The sequence below is a fragment of the Schistocerca piceifrons genome, chromosome 1, assembly GCF_021461385.2.
Source record: "Schistocerca piceifrons isolate TAMUIC-IGC-003096 chromosome 1, iqSchPice1.1, whole genome shotgun sequence".
NCBI classification, from domain to species: Eukaryota; Metazoa; Arthropoda; class Insecta; order Orthoptera; family Acrididae; genus Schistocerca; species Schistocerca piceifrons.
In genome coordinates, this window is record NC_060138.1 from 399,756,488 (window position 1) to 399,784,168 (window position 27,681).

Here is a 27,681-nt window from a genome sequence, read left to right on the forward strand (position 1 = left end):
TCTGGCAGTTAAATATTATGTACAAATCTCATACGAACTGTAACACTCCGTCTTCAGACCACAAGTGGCCCATTGGGACCATCCGACCGCCGTGTCATCCTCAGATGAGGATGCGGATAGGAGGGGCGTGTGATCAGCACACTGCTCTCCAGGTCGTTATGATGGTTTTCTTTGACCGGAGCCGCTACTATTCAGTCGGCTCCTCAATTGGCATCACGAGGCTGAGTGCACCCCGAAAAATGGCAACAGCACATGGTGGCTGGATGGTCACCCATCCAAGTGCCAACCACGCCCGACAGTGTTTAACTTCGGTGATCTCACGGGAACCGGTGTATCCACTGCGGCAAGGCTGTTGCCCACATACGAACTGTACTCTTTGTTAAATACGTTGTATGTAGTTTATACTTATCATGATTTGGTAACAGCTATTATGATTTCAGCAGTAAATTACTATTTTTCTTAGATAATACTTAATTATAATTTTCACTATCGCTTATTCACTATCACTCATACACAAACACTTTTGTAGGCTAAGATGTTTAGCCCGTTCCTGGGGGGGAGGTGGATGGAGTAAGTCTCACATTCTGTGAGAGCTCACAGATTGTATATGGATGTGGAGTGCAGTAATTATTTATATGTAGCACAGTTGCAGCACATATGATTTACTCATTTTATAAATTGAAAGAAATATTTATATACTTGCTGTGGGAAGTGCTCGCACAAATAAACTTATTACATCATACAATGCAGGATGTCATGGCAGCGGCAAATTAGCATTAGACCATGGTCCAAGGCACATTTCAATGCCTAATGTTTCATCTTGTAATGCAGGAGACACCATCAGAGGCTATAAAGATTCAAATAGCAGCACCAATCCTAAACAGACTGAGCAAACCATACCTAATCCACTACAAGCTTCATAACACAAGTCATCACAAATCAACTATGTTGGACAGTAGTCTGATGATTTACGATGCAGCTATTGCATGGATACATACAAACAGTTCAACTTGCTGAGCATGTTTAAGTTTGAAACTGCTGTCTGAGTCTTTATAGCCTCTGATGATGGCTCCAGCATTAGGAGATGAATGTTAAGTCTAGGCAAATAATATTGGAACAAGATCTAATGTTCATAAAATAAAATTTGTCCAAAGCTTGTTACATTTGGTTTAGATTGTTGTTATAGTAAGGACATTAGTGTAGCTGACCAAAGTAAGTAAAGCAAACACTGCAGCAATAGTCGAGTTAATGAAGAAGATCCCTGACAGTTGCAGTTGGCTAGGCATGACAGCTTTACACAATTCTGTATACATCTCCTTGGCAACATCTAAGTGTTCCTCTGCAGAAGATTTGTTTTGCCTGCAGACACTTGCACTTCACTGTTGAAAGCTGGCAATAGTGTTGCTAACTATCAGGGATCTTTTTACACCAACTCAACTGTATACTAACATACAGATAGGAACAGAATTTGCCCCAGCCACAGAAACTGCTTGTTGACAAGAATTACACATATAACCAAGTGTCACTACACATCTAACCAAGCATCAAAGTGTACTGTGGTAGCGCATTCTGAGATATCCTAAGCCCTGCAGTTTCAAGTGCAGATGAGAATCATCCTTCACTTTTTATAGGTTTCTGATCTTCCTCCTCCAAAATTCATTGTGCTGTTTACCCTTAACCTGTCTCTGTTGTACATGTATATAATGGCTGATGCTTGTAATGTAGATTGATTCATTGCCACACTGGATAATGCAGCACTTCATCTGTGAAATGTGAATGACATTAATCAGGCAATTTGACTTTGCAAGTCATTAGTTCGGCTTGCCAATTACCTCTTGTGGTTAGTTCAAGAATGTGCAGAGCACAACAGCCCATGAAAGAGGTTCTGCAGTATGACTTTCCATCATCCTGTGTCATTATGCAGCATGGTAATACACATTACTATTTACTTAATCTTACCCAAGATGCTCTGCGAGAAGTGAAACCATTACTTGGCTTTTGTGCTTCCTTGACACCTTGCCAATAGATAATATTTGGAATGTGTTTGTACAGTGCTCCATTAACAGCCATCGCTGTGGTGTGCATGTGGTTCCTTCAAGCATGCTGGGCTCTGTTAGTAGACACTATGGAGTCCACACTATGACATGGGTCATTGCACTGTTGGGTGTATCCTTATCCCATGCTGAACTTGTAATTTTTTGTGTTGATGGAAAGCAACTCCCTGTAACAGTTTATTTTAATTCACTTTTTGAATTTTTCCCAAAACACTCAAAATCATTGCAGAAACAGTTACTTATGGTTTCTGTATCTAATCATATAAGGTGATATATCTAAAAACACAGATGATGTGACCTACCAAACGAAAGCGCTGGCACGTCGATAGACACACAAACAAACACAAACATACACACAAAATTCAAGCTTTCGCAACAAACTGTTGCCTCATCAGGAAAGAGGGAAGGAGAGGGAAAGACGAAAGGATTTGGATTTTAAGGGAGAGGGTAAGGAGTCATTCCAATCCCGGGAGCGGAAAGACTTACCTTAGGTGGAAAAAAGGACGGGTATACACACACACACACACACACACACACACACACACACACACATATCCATCAACACATATACAGACACAAGCAGACATATACAGAAGCAAAGAGTTTGGGCAGAGATGTCAGTCGAGGCGGAAGTGCAGAGGCAAAGATGTTGTTGAATGACAGGTGAGGTATGAGTGGCGGCAACTTGAAATTAGCAGAGATTGAGGCCTGATGGATAACGGGAAGAGAGGATATATTGAAGAGCAAGTTCCCATCTCTGGAGTTCGGATAGGTTGGTGTTAGTGGGAAGTATCCAGATAACCCGGATGGTGTAACACTGTGCCAAGATGTGCTGGCCGTGCACCAAGGCATGTTTAGCCACAGGGTGATCCTCACTACCAACAAACACTGCCTGCCTGTGTCCATTCATGCGAATGGACAGTTTGTTGCTGGTCATTCCCACATAGAATGTGTCACAGTGTAGGCAGGTCAGTTGGTAAATCACATGGGTACTTTCACACGTGGCTCTGCCTTTGATCGTGTACACCTTCCAGGTTACAGGACTAGAGTAGGTGGTGGTGGGAGGGTGCATGGGACAGGTTTTACACCGGGGGTGGTTACAAGGGTAGGAGCCAGAGGGTAGGGAAGGTGGTTTGGGGATTTCATAGGGATGAACTAAGAGGTTACGAAGGTTAGGTGGATGGCGGAAAGACACTCTCGGTGGAGTGGGGAGGATTTAATGAAGGATGGATCTCATTTCAGGGCAGGATTTGAGGAAGTCGTATCCCTGCTGGAGAGCCACATTCAGAGTCTGATCCAGTCCCGGAAAGTATCCTGTCACAAGGGGGGCACTTTTGTGTTTCTTCTGTGGGAGGTTCTGGGTTTGAGAGGATGAGGAAGTGGCTCTGGTTATTTGCTTCAGTACCAGGTCGGGAGGGTAGTTGCGGGATGCGAAAGCTGTTGTCAGGTTGTTGGTGTAATGGTTCAGGGATTCCGGACTGGAGCAGATTCGTTTGCCACGAAGACCTAGGCTGTAGGGAAGGGACCGTTTGATGTGGAATGGGTGGCAGCTGTCATAATGGAGGTACTGTTGCTTTCCTCGATCTTGACCTCCACCTGTACAATGGCCAGCTTCACACGTCCGTCCACATCAAACCCATCCTGATGAGGCAACAGTTTGTTGCGAAAGCTTGAATTTTGTGTGTATGTTTGTGTTTGTTTGTGTGTCTATCGACATTCCAGCGCTTTCGTTTGGTAAGTCACATCATCTGTGTTTTTAGATATATTTTTCCCATGTGGAATGTTTCCCTCTATTAATTCATATAAGGTGATACAATGATAAAATGCTGGAGTTGTCTTTCAGAGACTCTGAATTAATCTTTTATGTAGGTGTTCTGGTACAATTCGTACAAAACTGACAAATGTCATAAAGCCTCGTTCAGTATGTCTCCTGTGATACCTTATGTGGTCTTTAAGAAGCTAAATTAGGGCTGCATACTCACTGCTCTGTGTCAGTGACATGTTAAAATCCTATTTATAGATTTTTTCATTCATTTTCGATAATCTTACAAAAAGGGTAAGTGACTTTAATGTTAGATAATCTATACCAGTTGCCAAAATAAGAAATTTTGTAAAATTTTAAAACAGTAGCTCTCATTTGTTTTTCTCCCCCACAGATCACTTATAAATTCCATGGAATTCTGATGATTTGACAATATTTATCAGAATGATGGTGATAGAAAATTTTATTAAATGGATTGCATACATAATTGCAGGTAATTAATATCATTGGTCACAAAAGACTTAGCTACTTTTTTTATAATTATGTAATTAAATTGCTGTTTTTAACACATTTTGATATTAGTTAGTGGTTAAAGTAATTTAGGAATCAAATAGGATTGGGGGTGTCAATTCTAGTGTTCGATGCCACTCGTCAGCTTCGAGCAATAACTTCATACCTAAGGCAGAGACACTACGTAGATGCAATCTTTGAAAGCTACTGATCATATTCGTAAACAAATGAATGTAGCGTATGATAAAACTACAAACACAGTTTGCTTGATTAATTACTTGGCCACAAATTATAAAATGGTTCAAATGACTCTGAGAACTATGGGACTTAACATCTTAGGTCATCAGTCCCCTAGAACTTAGAACTACTTAAACCTAACTAACCTAAGGACACCACACACATCCATGCCCGAGGCAGGATTTGAACCTGCGACCGTAGCAGTCGCACGGTTCCGGACTGAAGCGCCTAGAACCGTTCGGCCATTGGCCACAAATTATACTGACAAGAATTAAAGGTAACAAAAAGAAATAAGAACAGAAAAAGAGAAATATACATGTCTGAAATAAATTATTATCATAATTTATGAGAGTAAGAAAAGCACAGAGAACTTTTAAATCCAGTACAGTAAAGCACATGGTGAAGTTGTAATATTATGAATTAGCATTAACTGTTAACACTAATTGTTAAATCTAATGGGATGAGTACCCAAGTAATGAAAATTGATGAAAGAAGTGGTCTAATAAATACTGGAATCGGTAACTGGAACTGACCTATATAAGTTAATTCTAGTTACTGAGTCCAACCATTCCACAGTTCATTACTTAGATCGTTTTAACAACAAGTGTGTGCACTAAAGTGTTATAGAATTTCTACATATGGTATTACTATCTTCATTACTATGAAAAAGAGAAAAATTTGGAAGCTATACCTACAATATTTATTAGTTTTTCATAGTGGTTCTGAGATCAATAAGAAATCTAGAAATCCTACAGAAACAAAGTCCACAGACTTACTGTAAAAATGTCCAAAATTATGAATCATCCAAAAGTTAGAATTGGCAACTAGAATTCACCTCCTATATAGGTCATTTCTAGTTACCGATTCCAGCCATTCGATGCTTCATTAATTAGATCATTTTTTCAGCACGTGTGTACTAAAATGTAGGCTAATATCATTTCTGCATTTGTAATTGCTCTCTGAACTACTGCAAAAAAGTCTCTAATATTGGAATCAGTTACTAGAATTTACTTATATAGAAGGTCAGTTCTATTTATCGATTCCAGTTTTTGTTATACACTGCAGTAGTTTTGGAGAGCAATTAAAAATGTAGAAATGGTAGTACAGTCCAGTGCATACAATGGCAAAACTAATTTGCAAATGAATCATGGAGTGGTTCGAGTCTGTAACTGCAAATCACCTACGTATGTTAATTCTAGTTATCGATTCCAATATTCTTTATTTTTGTAGATATTCATGTATCATGTACTGGCTTTTCTTTTAGAATTTAGTGTGTTGGTTTCCCCACATTTTGTGCTACTGTTCGTATTTTTTTGTTGTTGTTGTCATTCATTTAATCTTCCCATTTTTCTGACACATTTTAGTTTCTCCCCACCCAAAACTCCCACTTTCCTGTGCTTCTCCCATTAAGATTCAATAATTAATATAAAATTAACACTATTTTATAACAGTATGACTTCACCATGTGCCTTACCATAATGCAATTTAAAGGTGGTCTGTGCTTTTCTAGTCATATAAATTAGGAGAATACTTGTTACCAGACATGAAAATTTGTTTTTAATTCTTGTTCTTAATTATTTTCATTATCTTCAGTTTATTTCAATATAATTCATGACTAAGTAAATAACTGCATGAATGCGATTGTAATTTTATTGTGTATTACATTCGTTTCTTTATGAGCATGATCGATTGCTTTCATAGATTGCCTTTACGTAGTGTGTTTACCTTAGTTATGACATCATTACTCAAAGCTGACGAATGGAATCAGATACTAGAATTTATCCAGATTTGGGAAGTGCTGGATAGCATATGCTGACTGACTGAAGTTTAATCAATGTACAACATGACTGAATTGTATTAGCACCTTTTACTAACTTTGAGTGTTTGCAGTTCTGCACGTGGGTTATGCACAAATATATCGATGTCAATCTCCATACACCTGCAAAAATCTGACTGACTGTGTGAACTCACTGAAGAGACCAGAGCAACTTCTTTTCCTGCCTTGCTCGAGTGGTGATGAAGTCAAAGTGTGCTGTCCACGTTCAGACAACCTTTCGAGGCATAATAATTTTCAGTTATTGAATGGCACTTGTGGAGAATTATCAGATATAAACAAAATAATTTCTGGTCAAAATGCCACGATAGGACAGTTTCCATGGATGGCACTCCTAGGATATGAAGGTAGGTTTTCTTTCTTAACCTGTTCATGAATGACTTTTGTTAGTGTATTCTAGCACATTAACATGGGAATGTCAAACAATGATTTTTATCTTTGTTGGTATGATCCAGACTGATTATTTGTTTGTAGAAAAAATTAAAAGTGAAGAGCTCATCGTAGTTAGTTTTTTTCAACCCACTGATCATTCTTACAATACTGGCTTAAGAGAAAGACAAACAATAAATAAAAGTTAAGCAATGGACAGAATGCACCTAGTAGAACAGTTTATAGTTGGAGGGACCATCCAGGGTATATATTCTCTCTAAAGAAATAGCTATTACTACAGGTGTAAAACAAAGGAAAGGGCTGCAGCTGCAGATAGGAAGATTCATAACGAAACATCCATAACGAAACATCCTTAGCAGTCAGAAGGGCAATGCATGAAGCCTTCAACAGTTACCATAGAAGAGTATTATTGAAAGAGCTCTCACAAAACCCAAAGAAATTCTGTTAATAGGCAAGCGCTGTCAGTGGCACAAAGAAGTAGTACTAGTAGTAGTAGTATTAGTAATAATAGTAGTCAAGTCAATAGTTGTCAGGCAAAACCAAATACATACTTTTCTCATATAACATTGTGAAAGCCATGGTATAAGGCAGTCAGGCAGCCACAGTATTTCTTGGCTTCTGAAAAGCATTTGAATCAGTACTGTACCAACACCTATAATATTTATTAACAAAAGTATGCTCATATGGTTTATGAAACAAACTTTCTGACTGGATTGAGAATTTCTTGGTAACGATGATGCAGTATGTAATGTTGGAGGGAGAGTCAGCAATGTTAGTACAAGTAACTTCAGGTGTGCTGCAGGAAAGTGTATTAAGACTTGCTGTTCACGTTGTATATTGATGACATGACAGACAATAATAACAGTTTCCTCATACTTTTTGCAAATGAAGTGGTTATCTACAACAAAGTACTATGTAACAAATATCCAGATAGTATCTTGATAATATTACAAAAATTGGCAACTTGCTTTAAATTTATAGAAATACAAAATTGTACACTTCACAAAATACAGAAAAGTATTATTCTGTGACTAAAACACCTTTGAGCTGCATTTGGAATGCCACCTTGTACTTTTGTGAGCATAACAATTTGTGGCGATTTGAAGTAGAATGATCACGTGTGCTCATTCATAGGTAGAGCAGGGAATGTTGAAAAAAATGTACATCACAAATTGTCACAGGGTTGTTTCACTCATGGGAGTTTTTCACAGAAATGCTGAGGACCTTGAACTCGCAGATGCATAGACAACGATTATCCCACAAAAGCCTATGTACAAAATTTTGAGAACCAATATTAAGTGAGGAATTTAGGAATATACTTCAGCTCTTTATGTGTTGTTTCCACAGGGGCAATAATGACAAGATTAGAATATTTGCAATGCTCCATATGCAAATGAAATGTGAAGAAACTGTCTTAGTGATAAGTACCCTGTCATGGACTTCACAGTTGTTTGCTGATGAAGATTAATTTATGTTATCTTTTGACTAAAGAGGTTATATTGCTTATAAATATCCTTTAACTGCATTTTTAAATGTGTTTAATTCAGTGTTCTGTTTGATATCAGCCTTTCGTGTAGTTTATTCTGTCTTACAAAATACCGTTTTCTGTGTTTTGCTTCATTGTTAAACGTCAGTTAAGTGTAATCTTTGTTCCTTGTTAGTGTAATAATAGCTACTGGTTTTATTTATATGCATGAAAGATTGGTAGATGCCTAGTATTTATCTCTGATGCTCTCATTGTGAACACTAATCTTCCTTCTCTTTCTTCATCTCCACTGAATCTGTAGGTCAACAGTCATGCCCTAAACTTCTGATTGTTTGTTGCACCATTTTTTAAGTTATCATTTACATTTTATTTTGCGTCTTAACCTGATGTGCACACTGTTTACTTACTTCATGTTTTGCTTTTTCTACCAGCACTTTTGTGCTTTAATTGATATTAAAATATTGTGTATATAAGCAATATGAATTCTTTTTCCTTCTGGGATGTCATTGATGTAGCAATAACAATATTGCCCTGTTGAAGCATTTTTATATCAACATATTTTGGGTCCGATAAATCTATCACTAGAAATTTGCTTGCATAGTGGATAGGTTTAGGGCCAATCATTGGTCACTCTTCATGTTGCTTATGACTGTACATATTGTTAATTCAGTAAAATTTTAGGCTGAGCTTTGTCAAATGTTGTGTACTTTTACTATTTCAGCATCACTGAGGAGGCTATATTTAGTCAAGATAACCTGTTAGTGTTTCAAGGGTGAGTCTTTTATTGATGAGATTGATGATGGGAGGGAGATGGGACTGCAAATTTCTGTATCTTATGCATTACCTTTCTTTAGTTCATTTCATTTCATTTATTTGGAACATGCCCCATAAAAATATTTGTAAAAGTACGGTACATGTTTAGATGCCAAGATACATAAAAAATAAATCTAATTATAATCGGTTACAGTAATGTGGGTGAAAATTATTCACAATAGAAGACTTCTGTACAGTCACTATAATGTTTTCAGGTAGAAATTTCTATTTTTAACTTTTAGTATCATAATTATTCATAAGCTGGGAAATGTTATTAAATTTCAAATTTGTGAAATTATTTCATGTAGAACTTTACTAAAATTGGTTTATCGATTTGCCAGCTGCATCCTTTTCCGTAATACTCCTCCTTAGGGCACCTCTCTCTGTGTTAAGTTCACAACACTCCTATAACAGGTGATCTGTTGTTTGAGAACCCTCTCTGCACATACAAGCAACACTTGGAAATAGCCTGAACTGTTAATAGTAAGACATTAATTTTCCATACCCAGTTAATATTGTATGATTTGATGACTGTGGTAAGTTTATGGGAAGATGGCACTGAAAAATTAGAAGGAAAAAAGTCTTTTGTGATCCACTCTTTTTGTAGTTTCACTCCATTATCTGTCCCATTTCTCTTTCAAAGTGCATCTTAACTTTCTTCCAATCACAGATAAAGGGAATCTGTTGTAGCTTTCTGTTGCATTTTCTCAAGCTGCTTATTTGGCGAGCTTGTCTGCCAGTTCATTCCCAGGAGTTCATACATGTGCTTTCAAACATTTGAAGTTAATATGCCATTTTCTCTTACAATTTCTTAATTTTGTTTCTCACCTTTTCTATCAAAATTTGTGATACCTCGAATTTTTCAATGATTTTAGGATAATCTGTCTATACGTATTACAGGTGCCATTTTAACACTTATTTCTTGTAAGTCCAGTAGTTTCTCTAAGCCTCGCAAGACTGATAATTGTTCTCCATGGTTGATGGTGCACCCATTCTCTAGTGTGTACATTAACTAATAGGCAGGTGTGCCATTAATGATTACTATCACTCTTAAACCTGTTCTGTTCTCTGAATAACTCCATAATATAAACATCTATTGGATATTCCTTGACTTTGTAACTTTCTTGTAAAGTTACTGTGCTTGCTAGATGGGGCCATTGTTTGTAATCTAAGGGAATGTCTATAGAATGGGCATGTTTAGTTTTTATAATTTTATATTCTTCCACTATTGTCTGGAGGTTAATAATTATTGCTGTAAGGTCTTTTAGAATGCATGATGCTTCAGTAGACATTGTTCTGTAGGCCTGAACAATCTTTATGTTGATCAAGTAGGGGTGGGTTCTTTGGACCTTCATACAGTTATATTTTCTTCTTTGTGCATGAATCAAAGCAGGTACTGCATATACCAGCAGTGGTAGTATACTGTCTTTTGTAAATTATTTTCCCTGCTCTTGAACAAAGTCCCCAGTTGAGTGTTGCTAATTTAGATAAAAAAAATGAATAAGTTTTGAACATTTTTCAGTCATGTAATGAATGTGTTTGTTGAACATAAATTTAGAATCAATAATAATTATACTCAAGTAATTTAATACTTCAGTTTGTTGCAAAACATTATTCTTTAGAAATATACTAACTGTTGCTTTGTGTTTATGCCTTCTCCTTGTTGTTAGCATTACTTTCAGTTTTTGCTCATTAAAATGGATTTTGTTGGTTTGTGGCCAAACTGTTTTTACCATTTCTGTATAGCAGAGCTCCTCAGCAATAATGACATTCTGTGCTTTCAGAAACACAATTAAGTCATATTCAAATGTTACCACCTTTGTGTTGCCTGTGTAATCAAAATTCAGCAGAGAATTATACTGGATATCCCAAACACCTGGGCCACAGCAAGATCCCTGTCAGCACCCTTCTGTCACATTCTTTTCTAGTTTGGTGTTGTTAAATGCCAATACAGCTCTTCTGTCTCTGAAAAAGTGTTTACTTAGATTATATAGGGTGATTTTTTGACTGTGTACAAACTATAGTGATTGATCAATGACAGGATACGAAACAAAAAAGATCTAATGAACTTATGGCCAGAAATGCATGATTTCCATGCTAGAGACCATTTATTCAATCATACATTGTTGCAGAGAATGCAGTCTAATATGCATTGTACCATGCAGCCACAGCTACAGTATGTGTTGAAAATGGTTTCCATGTGTCTCAATGCATGCATGTGTGTGCTGTAGCATGTTCTGTCTCTCACGTTCACATCAGCCAGGATGCATCCAAACTGTGTCTAAGACAGCATGAATGTGCTGCTCCATTGCCTCCACATCTGGAATGGGCTCTGTATAAATGATACTTTTGAGATGGCCCCATAACCAGAAATTGCATGGTTTGAGATCCGTTGAATGAGCAGGCCATGCAACTGGACCCCCTCATAAAATTCATCGACCAGGGAAAACATGATTGAGATGCCTTCGGACATTAACAGCGAAGTGGGCTGGAGCACCATCATTTAGCAGCCACATATCCTTTGAATCTCAATGGCACCTGCAAGAAATGTTGTTAGTTCTGGCCTGTTAGGAGAGATGGAAGGAAGACTGTTCCCATAACATGATTGCCAATTATCCCAGCCCACACATTCCAGCTGCACAGATGCTGATGATTCGCTGTCACCATGCCATTCGGGTACTGCATACTATCCCACAGATGACTGTTATGAAAGTTGAACATACCACTTCGTGTAAAAGTGACCTCATCTGTGAATAGGATGGATGATAAAAATCCTGAAATCATAGTTGCCCGGTGAAGATACCAGTGACAAAACTGTCTGTTGCTAATAAGCCCTGATAAGGATAGTAACAACTGTCATTGAGAATATTCTACATGGCCATCTGGCTTACCATGTACTCGCAGACCAACTTCCCGCTACTGACATGGTGGTTGCCTTCCAAAGTGTTACTTGTCTTCCAAGTGCAGTGTCTGAAAATTTCGGGTAGGTACTTCATGACTTCCTGCTTTCTGAAATGACCCTGTCTCAGACAAACAGCAAAATGCTGTTGCCAACATTGAATGCTGTGGTTGTTGATACAACTTTGCTGCCTGCTACCCATTGCCACTTGCCTTTCCATAGGTAAACACTGTGTCGGCAAGCTCTTGATTCAAATATGGAACCATCATGTACAACACTGTATTATATCCACTATGAGGTGAGTCAGCAAGAGAAGTGAGTTGGACACAACATTACCAATGATTATGGCAGGGGAGGGTGCGAGGGCATGACGTATGAGAGAAACAGCAGCATCCTCTAGGAGGAAACCATGCATGCTGTAACTGTGGCTGCATGGTACAGTGTTTATTAGACTACAGTCTCTGTAACAAAGTATGATTGAATAAATGGTCTCTGGCATTGAAACCATGCGTTTCCAGACATAAGTTCATTAGATTTTTTTTGTTCCATATCCTCTCATTGATCAGTCTGTAGAGATTGTACATGGTGGAAAAAAATCACCCTATATAATTCCCAGGACTTCGAAATTCCAGTAACACTTTAAGGATGTTGGGCTACCCAGCTATGTCAAAAGCTTCCAGAACATCAAGACTGACCATTATTTCACACTGTCCTTGTGATGTGCTTTCCTCTACTAAGTTCTTAACAACCAACAGTGCATTTGCTGTCCCTTTCTATGGAGTAAATCGATACTGCTTGTTGCTTAGGAGATCCTTAGACAATACATCTGCATAATTCTGTTAATTAATAGCTTTTCCAGTATTTCTCCCTTTGTTTAAAAAAGGCTGATTGGACAAAGTTTGGACACTTCTATTCCGTTTCCTTTACCAGGTTTGAGAATGGGTACTATTTTAGTTCTCCCAACTATCTGAGAAGTGTACTTTAGGCAACTGTTACATAAAGTGGGAAGATAGCTCGGAAAAATGCTGTACAATAGACAAATAATCTTATTAGTTACACCATTTTCACAAGGAATGTTGTTTGCAGGCAGGTTTGTTATTGTTTCCTCTATTTCTGTCTGTGTAAAAGTTACATCATCTATCTTCATTTAGTTGATGAACAACTATATTTGGTTTTAGGTACTCTGAAAATTGCATGAGGTGAGATAGCCATTTATTGTTCACAATAGATCTTGTATGTTGTCTATACATTTTGTTCCTCAACAAACGTCACTATTTTTGGTAATTTTTGTGATTACATCTGTGCAATACTGAAAAATATCCATTCACAAAATTAGCTAGTTTGCTAGTTTTTGACTTATCTGTGTAAGCTGTTAGGGCGCTGATGATCCAATAGTTGAACACCTTAAAATTATAAACAATCACTCTCTGTAAATTGTTATATTTCTTTTGTCTTAGACTGTGTTACTCTTATTTTGAGCACATAGTATTTTGAACATACATTTTTCTTCATTGATAAGTATTTTGCAGTGACCTCCTCTAAATATTTCAGCATTACAGTCAAAATATTTCAAATGTTGGTTCAATATGACCTTTTTTGTATAGAACTATGTTGTTTAATGGTCTAAGAAAACTGTCTTATGCTGTCTATTATCTACTTGTTCTTTGCTACTGTGATATATGTCAAAATTCTATTTAAATAATGTATGCAACATAGAGAGTTTTGCCATTATGTTGTTTTCTGTACATAAGCCTCCTCAGCTCTGATTTAACAAAACTGTACTCAAAAAAATCTATTCTTTTACCTATTGAAAGCCTGCAATTTTCCCTAACACATCAACATCTCTACATCATCATCACCCCCATCATCATTATTATCATCATATCACAGAATACTTTATAAACCTCTTCAAAATGCCATAAATTGCAGAATATCTCACAAAACTTCATCTGGATGTAAACCTCATGAATATAACAGAATCTCAATAAACTTGTTCATAATAGCATCACACTACCATAAATCTTAATACTATACCCTCATATAGAAAAATGCTGTGAGCATAATAATTATATTCCATTCATAATAATAAGACTTGTATGTTAAGCCATGGAATATATTTTTCTTTATAACTGATTCTTCAAGTTTCTCATATAATCTTTACATTTGCCCTGGTCTGAAAATACCACTTTCAATTATGCCTTTTTCTCACAGTAATGATGCAACAGTAACTGAACTGACATAGTTTACAAAAATCGTACATTTTCATTTCCTTTAAACATTTTTCATCCACTAAGACCTTAGATCTTTGGTGGTGCCGATACTAGCTAACTATAATCACAATAAACAGTAACATTTTGCTAATCTGACTTTCCTATTTATGTAAAACCCAAATTTATTTTCAACATACATGTAAGTTCCTCATCATGACCATAATTTCAACCAATTCAAAACAGTGGTAGCACAACACGGCATACCATAGTTTGCATAATACAGATCAGCAATAAAGTTGCTACGTAATTCAAGTGAGCGATATGCTTCAAGCTCAAGAAAATAAAATTGCATCTCTGAAACAGGAAATAGAGGAACAGACATCAAATATTTAAACTGTTGTGGAAATATCAAGAACCTTAAGCAAAGTGGAATGTACTGGAATGAGGAATAAACATTAAACACTTGGAGAGTTATCTTTGTACGCGAGTGCCAAACATAAATATCTGCAACAAGAACTAGTGTTCACCAGAAAAAAGAATTAAAAAAAGAAATCTAGACATAAATTGTGCTCTAAATCAAGTGTCAATTGCAGATATAAAATGTTTGCAATCATAAGATGCATGTGATCCAAGTCTGATACTGTCACAATCCATACATAAACAAACCACCACGACACACAAAGAAAATGCATTAGAATATGAAGCTGAGCTTGCTACACTGTTTGAGTGTGCCAAATAAAGAAATAGTGATAAATAACTTGATATCCATTTAGTGCTGGATGTAGTTAGTGTTCATAGAAAGGGTAGCACTGAAACAAATCAAAAGGAAAGCACCCAAATGTCATATGCTGCTGTAGCAGCTATTAAAACAAACATTTCAAACTGTATTCACACTGAAGAACACTCTGTCTTCAAAGAAGAGCCTGCAGAAATGTCTGAGACAGAGAAGAAAAGAATTCTTGTACTAACAGATAGTCATGGAAAGTATTTACATTATTTGATTAACTCTGAACTAGATGATACATTTGCTGTGCAAAGTATCACCAAGCCAGGTGCATCATTATCTGAGGTCATAAAAAATGTAACAAAACTGACTAAAGAATTCAATCAAAGTGATATAGTACTAGTGGGAACGAATGACATTGAGGACTCTTTAAACCATAGCAGTATTATAAGTAGTGCAGTCACAGTCAAGGGCTAATGGAATTTTAAGTACAGTACCAAACAGGTATGACAGACCAGAGCTAAACAAGAGAATTAAGTTATTTAACAAAATGCTTGTCTTCTCTGTAGATAACTCCAATTTCAACAAATGCAGGATAGCTTTTAATTTGAAACTAATGAGATTCCATTTTAATATCCACGAGTTACATATCAACAGATTAGGCAAGGAAAAGATTTCTTCCAGGTATGCACAAATAATAAAAAACATGACAGTGTTCACTTAATAGAGAATGCTCATGACACATTATCTTCATGAAAATAATCAGAATACTACAAATAAGAAATCTGAACAATACACTCTATATTAAAACAGTGCAAAATAAAAATGGTGGTAGGTGGTTTATAAGAAGGCAAGATAGATCTTCTTTAGGAGAAACCCAAAACAGGAAAATACCAATGTAAAAAAACACCAATTTGGATCTATCAATCATGCACCAAAATATTGTCTTTAAGAAGTAAACTTGTAAGTGTAGAAGCGCTATTGAGAGTTGATAGCCTGACAGTGGTGTGTTTCACTGAACACTGGCTCCATGAGCAGGAAATACCTCTGTGCAATCTACAGAACTATTCAATAACATCACACTTTTGCAGGTCACATTGCAGAAATGGGGGCAGCTGCACATTGTGAAAAATTGGCTAACAAACACGATAAAGATCAGAGTTGATCTAGTAAAATACAATACTGAAAAAGATGTTGAGTGTTCAGCAAATGAAGTTGTAATTCAAACTGAAAGAGGATGTCTGCTCACTCCTGATCTTGTACAATTTACGTAACACAGTCAGTTATTATACCAGAATTACTACAAACAGTGCATCTACTATAGATTATTTGTCACCACTATACAGCCTGATAACTTTAAAGTAACAGTAACTGAAAACTGTCTGTCTGATCACAAAGGACATGCATGACAACAACATAAGTGCATTCAGTCACAATATAGCTAAAGGAAGTGGGAATGAAATTCAAAGTGACAAAGGAAATGCACACAGTTTTGGCTTCTTCATAACCACATATTATGAACATAGTAACAAAGCACTCCCTCTCAAAAATAGATGCATAACACAAAGAAAAGACAGAATAAATTGATTTTAGGGCATCATTGTGTCAAGAAAAAGGCTTTAAGTACTGCATAGAACAATTAAATATAAAACTAACTGCTTGCATTCAATCTACACCAAAGTAATGAAATATACAGGGAAAATGGATGTTAAATGGGACATTATAAACTCAAACAACAAGGCAAAAATAGTGTGGATGATCGTAAATTCAGAAACAGGAAACTCAGCATATAAAAATAATAGCCCGAAAGAAATCCAATGGGAAAATTCACTACAGAGGAACACAGAAACTATAGCCAAAGCATTTGATGACTACTACATAAATATATACAAAAATCTAACAAAGGATATACCAACACAAACAACAAGTACTATGAATGCTTTAATGGAGAAAAAACATCCACTACAAAGTTCTATATACCTATATCCAACAAGTGAAGAAGAAGTAACAAGAATCATAAACAAGTTGAGAAACACCCAGGACATCTATGGTACCTCAAACAAGATTATTACACTTTCATTCAAATTTATTGTTAAACTATTGACCAAAATGATTAATGAAGCAATCGAAGGAGGATGGTATCCAGATAATTTAAAAATTACTAGGGTGATTCTGTATAACAGAGCAATAAGCTGCTTCATGTCGCAGACTTATCATAACTAGAAGCCAACATGGGTTCCAAAAAAATAAATTTACTACCTCAGCAACACAAGAACTTGTGGAGGCATTTTTTTTCCCCCATCAGTCTTCTGACCCGCCACAAATTCCTCTCCTGTGCTAACCTCTTCATCTCAGAGCAGCACTTGCAACCTACATCCTCAATTATTTGCTGGATGTATTCCAATCTCTGTCATCCTCTACATTTTTTGCCCTCTACAGCTTCCTCTAGTACCATGGACTTCATTCCCTCATATCTTAACAGATTTCCTATCATCCTTTCCCTTCTCTTTATCAGTGTTTTCCACATATTCCTTTCCTCTCTGATTCTGTGCAGAACCTCCTCATTCCTTACTGTATCAGTCCACCTAATTTTCAACATTTGTCTGTAGCACCACATCTCAAATGCTTCAATTCTCTTCTGTTCTGGTTTTCCCACAGTCCATGTTCCACTACCATACAATGCTGTACTACAGACATACATTCTCAGAAATTTCTTCCTCAAATTAAGGCCAATATTTGATGTAGACTTATCTTGGCCAAGAATGCCCTTTTCACCATTGCTAGTCTGCTTTTGATGTCCTCCTTGCTCCGTCCATCATTGGTTATTTTACTGCCTAGGTAGCAGACTTCCTTAACTTCATCTACTTCGTGACTACCAATGCTGATGTTAAGTTTCTCGCTGTTCTCATTTCTACTGCTTCGCATTACCTTTGTCTTTCTTTGATTTACTCTGGATCTGTACTCATTAGACATTCATTCCATTCAGCAGATCATGTAATTCTTCTTCACTTTCACTCAGGATAGCAGTGTCATCAGCAAATCGTGTCATTGATATCCTTTCACCTTGAATTTTAATTCCACTCCTTAACCTTTCTTTTATTTCCATCATTGCTTCCCCAATGTACAGATTGAACAGTATGGGTGAAAGGCTACATCCTTGTCTTACACCCTTTTTAATAGAGCACCTCATTCTTGGTCATCCACTCTTATTATTCCCTCTTGGCTGTTGTACACATTGTATATGACCCATCTCCCCCCTACAGCTTAACCCTACTTTTCTCAGAATTTCAAGCATCTTGCACCATTTTACATTGTCGAACACTTTTTCCAGGTCGATAAATCCTATGAATCTGTTTTGATTTTTCTTTAGTCTTGCTTCCGTTATTAACCACAATGTCAGAATATGCCTCTCTTGTGTCTTTATCTTTCCTAAAACCAAACTGATCATCATCTAGCACATCCCCACTTTCTTTTCCATTCTTTTCTATATTATTCTTGTAAGCAACTTGAATGCATGAGCTTCCTGTATCATACTTGTCAGTTCTTGCCATCTTCGGAATTGTGTGGATAATGCTTTTCCGAAACTCAGATGGTATGTTGCCAGACTCATACATTCTACACACTGACATGAATAGTCATTTTGTAGCCACTCTTCCAATGATTTTAGAAATTCTTATGGAATGTTATCCACCCCTTCTGCCTTATTTTATCTTAAGTCCTCCAATGCTCTTTTAAATTCTGATTCTAATACTGGATCCCCTATCTCTTCTAAATCAACTCCAGTTTCTTCTTCATCACATCAGGCAAATCTTCCCCCTCATAGAGGCTTTCAATGTGTTCTTTCCACCTATCCTCACTCTCCTCTGCATTTAACAGTGGAATTCCCATTGTACTCTTATAATGTTATCAACCTTGCTTTTAATGTCACCGAAGGTTGTTTTGACTTTCCTGTATGCTGAGTCTGTCCTTCCGACAATCGTCTCTTTTTTGATGTCTTCACATTTTTCCTGCAGCCATTTCATCTTAGCTTCCATGCACTTCCTATTTATTTCATTCCTCAGTGACTTGTATTTCTCTATTCCTGAGTTTCCTGGAACATTTTTGTACTTCCTCCTTTCATCAATCATCTGAAGTATTTCTTTTGTTACCCATGGTTTCTTCACTGTTACCTTTTTTGTACCTATGTTTTCCTTCCCAACTTCTGTGATAGCCCTTTTTAGAGATGTTCATTCCTCTTCAACTGTACTACCTACTGAGCTGTTCCATATTGCTGTCTATAGCCATAGAGAACTTCAACTGTATCTTGTCATTGCTTAGTACTTCTGTATCCCACTTCTTTGTGTATTGATTCTTCCTGACTAATGTCTTAAACTTCAGTCTACTCTTCATCACTACTATATTGTGATCTGAGTCTATATCTGCCCCTGGGTATGGCTTACAATCCAGTATCTGATTTTGGAAGCTCTGTCTGACCATGATGTAATCTAATTGAAATCTTCCCGTATCACCCTGCCTTTTCCAAGTATACCTCTTCCTCTTGTGATTCTTGAACAGAGTATTCACTATTACTAGCTGAAACTTGTTACAGAAGTCAGTCTTTCTCCTCTCTCATTCCTTGTCCCAAGCCCATATTCTCCTGTAACCTTTTCTTCTACTCCTTCCCCTACAACTGCATTCCAATCTCCCATGACTATTAGATTTTCATATCCCTTTACATACTGTATTACCCTTTCAATATCCTCATACACTTTATGTATCTCTTCATCTTCAGCTTGTGATGTTGGCATGTATACCTGAACTATCGTTGTCGGTGTTGGTTTGCTGTCGATTCTGATAAGAACGATGCTATCACTGAACTGTTCACAGTAACAAAAAATGGTTCAAATGGCTCTGAGCACTATGGGACTTAACTTCTGAGGTCATCAGTCCCCTAGAACTTAGAACTACTTAAACCTAACTAACCTAAGGACATCACACACATCCATGCCCGAGGCAGGATTCGAACCTGCGACCGTAGCGGTCGCGCGATTCCAGACTGTAGCGCCTAGAACCGCTCGGCCACTCCGGCCGGCTTCACAATAACACACTCTCTGCCCTACCTACCTATTCATAATGACTCCTACTCCTGTTATACCATATTCTGCTGCTGCTGATATTACCCTATACTCAGCTGACCAGAAATTCTTGTCTTCTTTCCACTTCACTTCACTGATCCCCACTATATCTAGATTGAGCCCTTGCATTTCCCTTTTCAGATTTTCTAGTTTCCCTATCACATTCAAGCTTCTGACATTCCATGCCCTGACTTGCAGAACATTATCCTTGCTTTGATTATTCAATCTTTTTCTCATGGTAACCTCCCCCTTGGCAGTCCCCTCCTGGAGATCTGAATGGAGGACTATTCCAGAATCTTTTGCCAATGGAGAGATCATCATGACACTTCTTCAATTACAGGCCGCATGTACTGTGGATACATGCTATGTGTATTTAATGCAGTGGTTTACATTGCCTACTGCGTCCTCATGCCATTGATCACTGCTGATTCTTCTGCCTTTCGGGGCAGTTTCCCACCCCTAGGACAAGAGAGTGCCCTGAACCTCTATCTGCTCTTCCGCCCTCTTTGACAAGGCCTTTGGCATAATGAGGGGTGACTTCTTATGCCGGAAGTCTTCTGCTGCCAATGCTGATTATTAACTAAAATTTAAGCAGTGGCGGGATACAAACCCAGGACCAAACTATGTACTGCAAACACTTGACAGAGAGGAATCAATAAAAGAAGTATTCTGTAATCTATGAAAAACTTTTAATGTAGTTAATAACAACATTCTACTTGAAAAACTAAAATTCTATGGGAGTGAAAGGCTATTCATTCAGAGTTATGAACTCCTACTTCATGAACAAATACAAAAAAGGAGAAATAACAAACGAGTCGAGAAATAAATACTGTTCAGAATGTCAGGGCACAGGGATGTGTTCTAGGGCCACTGCTGTTCTTGATATATATTGACGACCTACCAGAGGAAATTCAACAAAAATAAATGTAAACATTGTAACTAAGGGATGGATCTGGAAGAAGCTACACATGAGTGTATTGTGTAGACTAGAAAACTATTGTAGCCCTGTCTTCCTCAGTTGCGTGTAATATTACGGTATATTGATAATTTTTACTTATGAACCGTCTTACAGCAACTGCATAAAACACAATTTTAGTGCCATATGCGTTCTGCCTTTATTTTCTGCAAGGCATCATCAGTGGCCTGGAATATGTACATATGTTAGCTATTTAATTTACATTTTTGTCACTGTGCCTATAGATTATAAACAGTTCTGGTGGTTGGTATTTCCTATTGAGTAGTAATGTTTTGAACTGTACTTACAGGTTTCATGGACAATTTCTTACATATTATGCTCCTGTTGCATTTTTGGTGTTGTTCTTCTTCTTAGGAATGCCAATTTGCGGTTTTTTCCCCACATTCCACACTATGAACTGAACACTTGTTTCAATGCAGTGACAAATGCAGTGACAAAAATGTAAATTAAATAGCTAACATATGTACAAATTCCAGGTCACTGATGATACCTTGCAGAAAATAAAGGCGAAACACGTATGGCTCTAAAATTGTGTTTTATTCAGTTGCTGTCAGATGGTCCATAAGTAAAAATTATCAATATACCATAATACTAGAAAACTAGTTAAAAAATAATAAACTTATAATAAATTTAAAAAAAAATCATGAGCTTTAAAAACAGTTGACCAAAAGACAATGAGTTAATGTTAAAAGTCAAGGAATACAAACTTGAACAAGTTACATGTGTAAAGTTTCTCCGTCTCCATGTAGGTGATAAATTAATGTGGACAGAGCACATCAATAGTATTAACAGTTAATTAAGTTCAGGTTGCTATGTACTATGGAAGTTGGCCAAAACTGAAAGTATTAAAGTTCTCAAAATATTTTACTTTGCACTCTTATAATCAATAATATCATTTGGAATAGAACTATGTGAAGCTCAGTACATATTAAGAAGACACTCATCGTACAGAAAAGGACTATAAACATATTGACCAATGTGAAACAATTAACAAGCTGCAGATCAAAATTTAAACTGCTAAACATTTTAACAACAAATATTTACACATATGAAATACTAGTACCCACTAAGAAAAACATTAGTAATTTTAAGAAAAATGATGAGGTTCATCAACATGAAACAAGAAATTGTTGGAAAGCCTTCCAAACAGTATCAGCAAAATAAATAACATTAATATCTTTCAGAACACAGAGAAATACTGGAGAAAAACTCACTTTATTCTGTATAGGAATTTACTGAGTACTTCAAAGAAAACTTTAAAATGTGGTAAGAAGTAACCATTGTTCAATTCAAAAGACAATAAAAATGTTTGTGTGTAATTTTAAATGCAAGGGAAAGATTCATGTATTGGGAAAAAGAACTGAATACACTATACAATATCAAACTGTATTGTGCTGTAATCCGTGCTATGAAAGCATAAGAAAATTCATCAAAATGTCAAGGCCTATATGTAATGATACAACATGCATCACCTTAAATATATCAGATGGCTAAATAAATAAATTTAGGAAGAGTATGAAAGTTTTCCCCTTTCCAACTTTGATTCATATAAACCGTATACCAGAGGTTTCTGGATAAAAACAGTAACATTCATAAATGTAATATTCTCTTTCAGTTCGTCAGATACATTTTTGATTCAGTATATTTAATTGTTGCTATAAGATTATCTGGCCATTAATTAACTATATTATGCTTATTAGACTAATAAAAGGAAGAGGATATGTAGATGGTGAAGGGTAGTTGCAAAAAGATATAACGATAAGGAAGAGAAGACATGCAGTAAAGAAATTTAAAATTTTGAAGAAATACTGCAAGAGCTCGTCACTATCACATTGTTGTACTCATAACTATATATACAGTCACCTAAAATAATGCGGCTGCAATAATTTTGACATGTAAGGAGAAATAGTTGTAATGAGAGGAAGAAGTTTATGTTTACCTATGTTTCAACAATGACTACTATGCAATTATTAGTTCAATAATGGTAGTTTTATTTTTGATAGCAGAAAGCGAACATAAACAAGCAAAGAAATGATATGAATGGAGTCCATAATTCTACTGCTTTTAATAGAGAAACAAAGTTTTTAGGTCAGGGGATAGTGTTTGGTAAAACATCTTAACTTTTTGTTTCATTCAAAGCGTTGCGCTGGGCAGCACGACATCAGCGGGTTTCGATGTTGTGAGCAGGATACAAGGCAGTTCTGCTTGTTATTCTTCTCTGATGAAATGGGAAAAAAAGTTTCTGCACAGCTGTTTCAGTAACCCAGAGGCGAATAACAAACCACAAGACACTGGTATGTGACCGTTGTTGACATGTCTCCTCTTGCAGAGCACATTACATAGACAGCATTTGTTTATACACTTTGTGTACTGTTCATGATGATTTCATCCATAACTACACAGTTCCGTCACATTCATATAGCTGTAGCTGTAAACACACATACACAGTTCATAGAATTGCTGTTTTATGTGATGCACACTGTAAACAATGTCCATCCTGTTCTCACAGTCCAAACATCTGTAACATCATTGAAAGTCAGATATACTGCACAGTTCATTGAAGTCTCCACTTTCACAGCATGATAAAACACACATGACACAGTTCCACCACCTGAATGTCAATGCCAGCTAAGTTCATTTGCATAAAAATACTGTTTGTTTTGGTCACAACAAAGTCTTGTTAGTGGCACTTTCACAGTCTGGTTTATTTGCTCCTAAAGTTTGCTGGTGATGGCATTACGTTTCACAGTGGTAAAGCAAATTGACATTTTTATAGTTCAGTATCACTGCCCATACAATTCCAAGTGCTTTTCATAAAAACATAGTATCATTTTCCCGTGCGTGCTTCACAGATGCACATCCACCACACCTTCTGCTAAACATCTACTATTGATATCGATATCACTGTCCCCTATCTACAGATGTTATATCACTGTCATAAATTACATAAATCTATATAAATGTTCTTGACTGCATTTTTCACAATTAATAATATACCAAAAAAGAAATTTACAAACTTTTCCTCAGTTAGTATGTTAAATCCTCATAATTATATATGCCAGTAGGAACAAAAGGAAAAAAATATAAAATGAAAGAAAAACGTGGCAAATAAATTTTAAATGTGTAATTAGCAATGTCTTCATACCATCTAATCTTCGCATTCCTGTGTAACACATTTCGAAAGCTTCTGTTGTCTTCTTGTCTAAATTATTTCTCATCTGTGTTTCACTTCCATACAGATACTTTCAGAAAAGACTTCCTAGCACTGAAATCTAAACTGATGGGAAAAAATTCGAACATCAAGAAATAATTAATGTAGGGTAATGAAATGTCAGGAATGAATTAGTCTAGGCAACACATTTAAGCGATTAACATTGCAAGATCACTAGTTAATGTAAGCATGAGATAATCCACTGACAATGTGAAATGCTGGTACATTAATAACTCATGTAATTGCCAGAATGTGAAATATGAGCCTGCAAATGTGCATGCATTGTGTTGTACAGGTACCGAATGTCAGCTTTTGGGACAGAGTCCCATATCAATTGCACTTTTTCAGTGAATACACAGATGGTTAATGCTGATTGTGGATGACACTGGAGTTGTCATCCAATTATATCTCATATGTGCTCAGTTGGAGACAGATCTGGTGATCAAGCAGGCCAGACACCTATAAAGCATGTTGAGTTACAACTGTGGTATGTGGGTGAGCATTATACTGTTGGAAATCACCCCCAGAACGCTGTTCATTAATGGGAGTACAACAGGTGGAATCACCAGAATGACCTACAGATTTGCTGTCAAGGTGCATGGGATAACCACGAGAGTGCTGCTGCTATTACACGAAGTCACACCCCAGACTGTAACTCCATCTTCAGCTCCATTGTGTCTAGCATGCAGGCAGGTTGGTTGCAGGACCTTGACTGGTCTCCTTCTAACAAATACACACCCATCACTGCCACTGAGGCAGAACCAGCTTTCATCAGAAAACACAAAAGCTGTCCATCCTGCCCTGCAGTGAGCTCTTGCTTGACACCAGTGAAGTCACAAATGGTAGTGGTTTGGGGTCAATAGAATGCACACTACTGGGCAACCGACTTGGAGTTGTCCTTGAAGTAACCAATTTGTAACAGTTCATTTTGTCACTGTGGTGCCAACTACTGCTCAAATTGCTGCTGCAGATGCAGTACGATCATCACAGCCCTACACCAGGTCCACAGCTCATGGTCTAGTGGCTAGCATTGCTGTCTCTGGATCATGGGGTCCCTGGTTTGATTCCCGGCCTGGTTGGGGAATTTATCTGCCTGGGGACTGGGTGTTTGTGTTATCCTCATCATTTTATCATCATCCTCATCTGTGACAGTGGCTTGATTGGACAGTGTAAGAAATTGCACAATCTGAGAAATTGGACTGTGAAAAATTGGGACTTTGTACAGGCGCTGATGACCGTGCAGTTGAGCACCCCATGAACCAAACAGCCATACACCAAACATGATGGCCTTCCAACTTGATAGAGCCAAGTGGCCATCTGGAGACCGGTGTTCTTGTGACCACACATTCCCGTGATCACCACTGTGATCAGTAATGTAAAGTGGCTACATTACTGCCAAGTCTTTCTGCAATATCACAGAAGGAACATTGAGCTTCTCATAGCTATTACATGACCTCATTCATACTCAGTGAGGTGTTGATAATGATGTCTTCATTGCCTTAAAGGCTTGCTTGGCTAACATCAACTTGCCAAATCCAATCTCAAATGTAACTAACACTCACATCCATTACAGCATATATTTAATGCAAACTTGATTTGCATTCTCATAGTTGTGCTAGTAATGCCACACTTATGTGACTGGCAAGAAATTTGAATAGAAATCCTCTTTCAGATGTAGAAACATGCCTACCAACTTTCGTTTATGTTGCACAACTCCTCCTTGGTCTTGCAATTTTTATCCATTGGGGTATGTTCAATGTTAGCAAATTTCTCCTCTTCAGAAATGCTTTTCCTGCCATTGACAGTCTTCATTTTATACCCTCTCTACTTCAGCCATCATCAGTTTTTTGCTGTCCAAATAACGAAACTCATCTACTACTTTAAGTGTCTCGTTTCCTAATCTGATTCCATTTGCATCACCTGATTTAATTCAACTACATTTTATTATCATTGTTTCATTTCTGTTGATGTTCATCCTATAGCCGCCTTTCAAGACACTGTCCCTTCTGTTCAACTGCTCTTTCAAGTTCTTTGGTGTCTCTGACAGAATTACAATGTCATTGGCAAACCTCAAATTTTTTATTTCTTCTCCGTGAACTTAAATTCCTACTCCAATTTTTCTTTGATTTCCTTTAGTGTATAATTGATACACAGATTGAATAACATCAGTGATAGGCTACAACCCTGTTTCACTCCCTTCTCAACCACTGCTTCCCTTCGACACCTCTCGGCTCTTGCAGCTGCTGTCTCGTTTCTGTACGAGTTGTAAATAGCCTTTCAGTCCCTGTATTTTATCCCTGCTACCTTCAGAATGTCAAAGAGAGTATTCCAGTCAACATTGTCAAAAACTTTCTCTAAGACTACAAATGTTATAAACATAGGTTTGTCTTTCCTTAACCTATCTTCTAAGAGAAGTTGTAGGGTTAGTATTGCCTCCTTAATTCATTTCTCTGGAATCCAAACTGATCTTTCCTAATGTCAGCTCTTCCACCAGTTTTTCCATTCTTCTGTTAACAATTTGTTTTAGCGTTTTGCAACCATTATTTACTAAACTGGTAGTTGCATAATATTCATACCTGTCATCATCTGCTTTCTTTGGAATTGGAATTATTATGTTCTTCTTGAACTCTGAGGGTATTTTGCCTGTCTCATACATCTTGCACACTACACACAAAATTTCTGTCATGGGTGGCTCTTCCAAGGCTATCAGTAGTTCAGATGGAATCTTGTCTACTCCCAGAACCCTGTTTTGACTCATGTCTTTCAGTGCTCTGTAAAATTCTTCTTGCCGTATGGTGTCATCCTCTTCCATTTCTGTAGTATTGCCTTCAAGTTCATCTCCAATTGTGTAGAAACTCCATATACTCCTCCAAACTTTTAGCTTTCCGCCCGCATCTCGTGGTCGTGCGGTAGCGTTCTCGCTTCCCACGCCCGGGTTCCCGGGTTCGATTCCCGGCGGGGTCAGGGATTTTCTCTGCCTCGTGATGGCTGGGTGTTGTGTGATGTCCTTAGGTTAGTTAGGTTTAAGTAGTTCTAAGTTCTAGGGGACTGATGACCATAGCTGTTAAGTCCCATAGTGCTCAGAGCCATTTGAACCATTTTTTTAGCTTTCCCTTCGTAGCTTAGGACTGGTTTTCCTTCTGGGCTCTTGATATTCATACACCTGCTTCTCTTTTCCCCAAAGGCCTCTTTAATTTTCCTGTGTATGGTATCTGTTTCTCCCTTAGTGAAGTGTGCTTCTAAATCCTTACATTTGTCCTCTAGCCATTCCTGCTCAGCCATTTTTCATTTCCTGCCAGTCTCATTTTTTTAGACATTTGTATTCCCTTTCACCTGCTTTGTTTGTTACATCATTATATTTTCTCCTTTTATCAGTTAAATTCAGTATTTCCTTTATTACCCGCGGATTTCTATTAGGCCTTACCTTTTTATCTGTTTGACCCTGTGCTTCCTTCTCTATT

The 27,681-nt window shown here is 37.2% G+C and overlaps 1 protein-coding gene and 1 pseudogene across 1 annotated transcript in view; one reads left to right on the forward strand and one right to left on the reverse strand.

Annotated features, from left to right (window-relative positions):
* The window catches only part of LOC124787855 (CLIP domain-containing serine protease B9-like), a 183,335-nt gene that overhangs the window by 82,815 nt on the left and 72,839 nt on the right, over positions 1-27,681 (forward strand). The window contains exons 2-3 of the mRNA XM_047254820.1: positions 4,211-4,309; positions 6,454-6,744. Coding sequence (XP_047110776.1) covers positions 4,261-4,309; positions 6,454-6,744 — 340 coding nt within the window. The 5' untranslated portion in view covers positions 4,211-4,260. The remainder of the gene's footprint in view (positions 1-4,210; positions 4,310-6,453; positions 6,745-27,681) is intronic.
* On the reverse strand, positions 241-357 carry LOC124725702 (annotated as a pseudogene).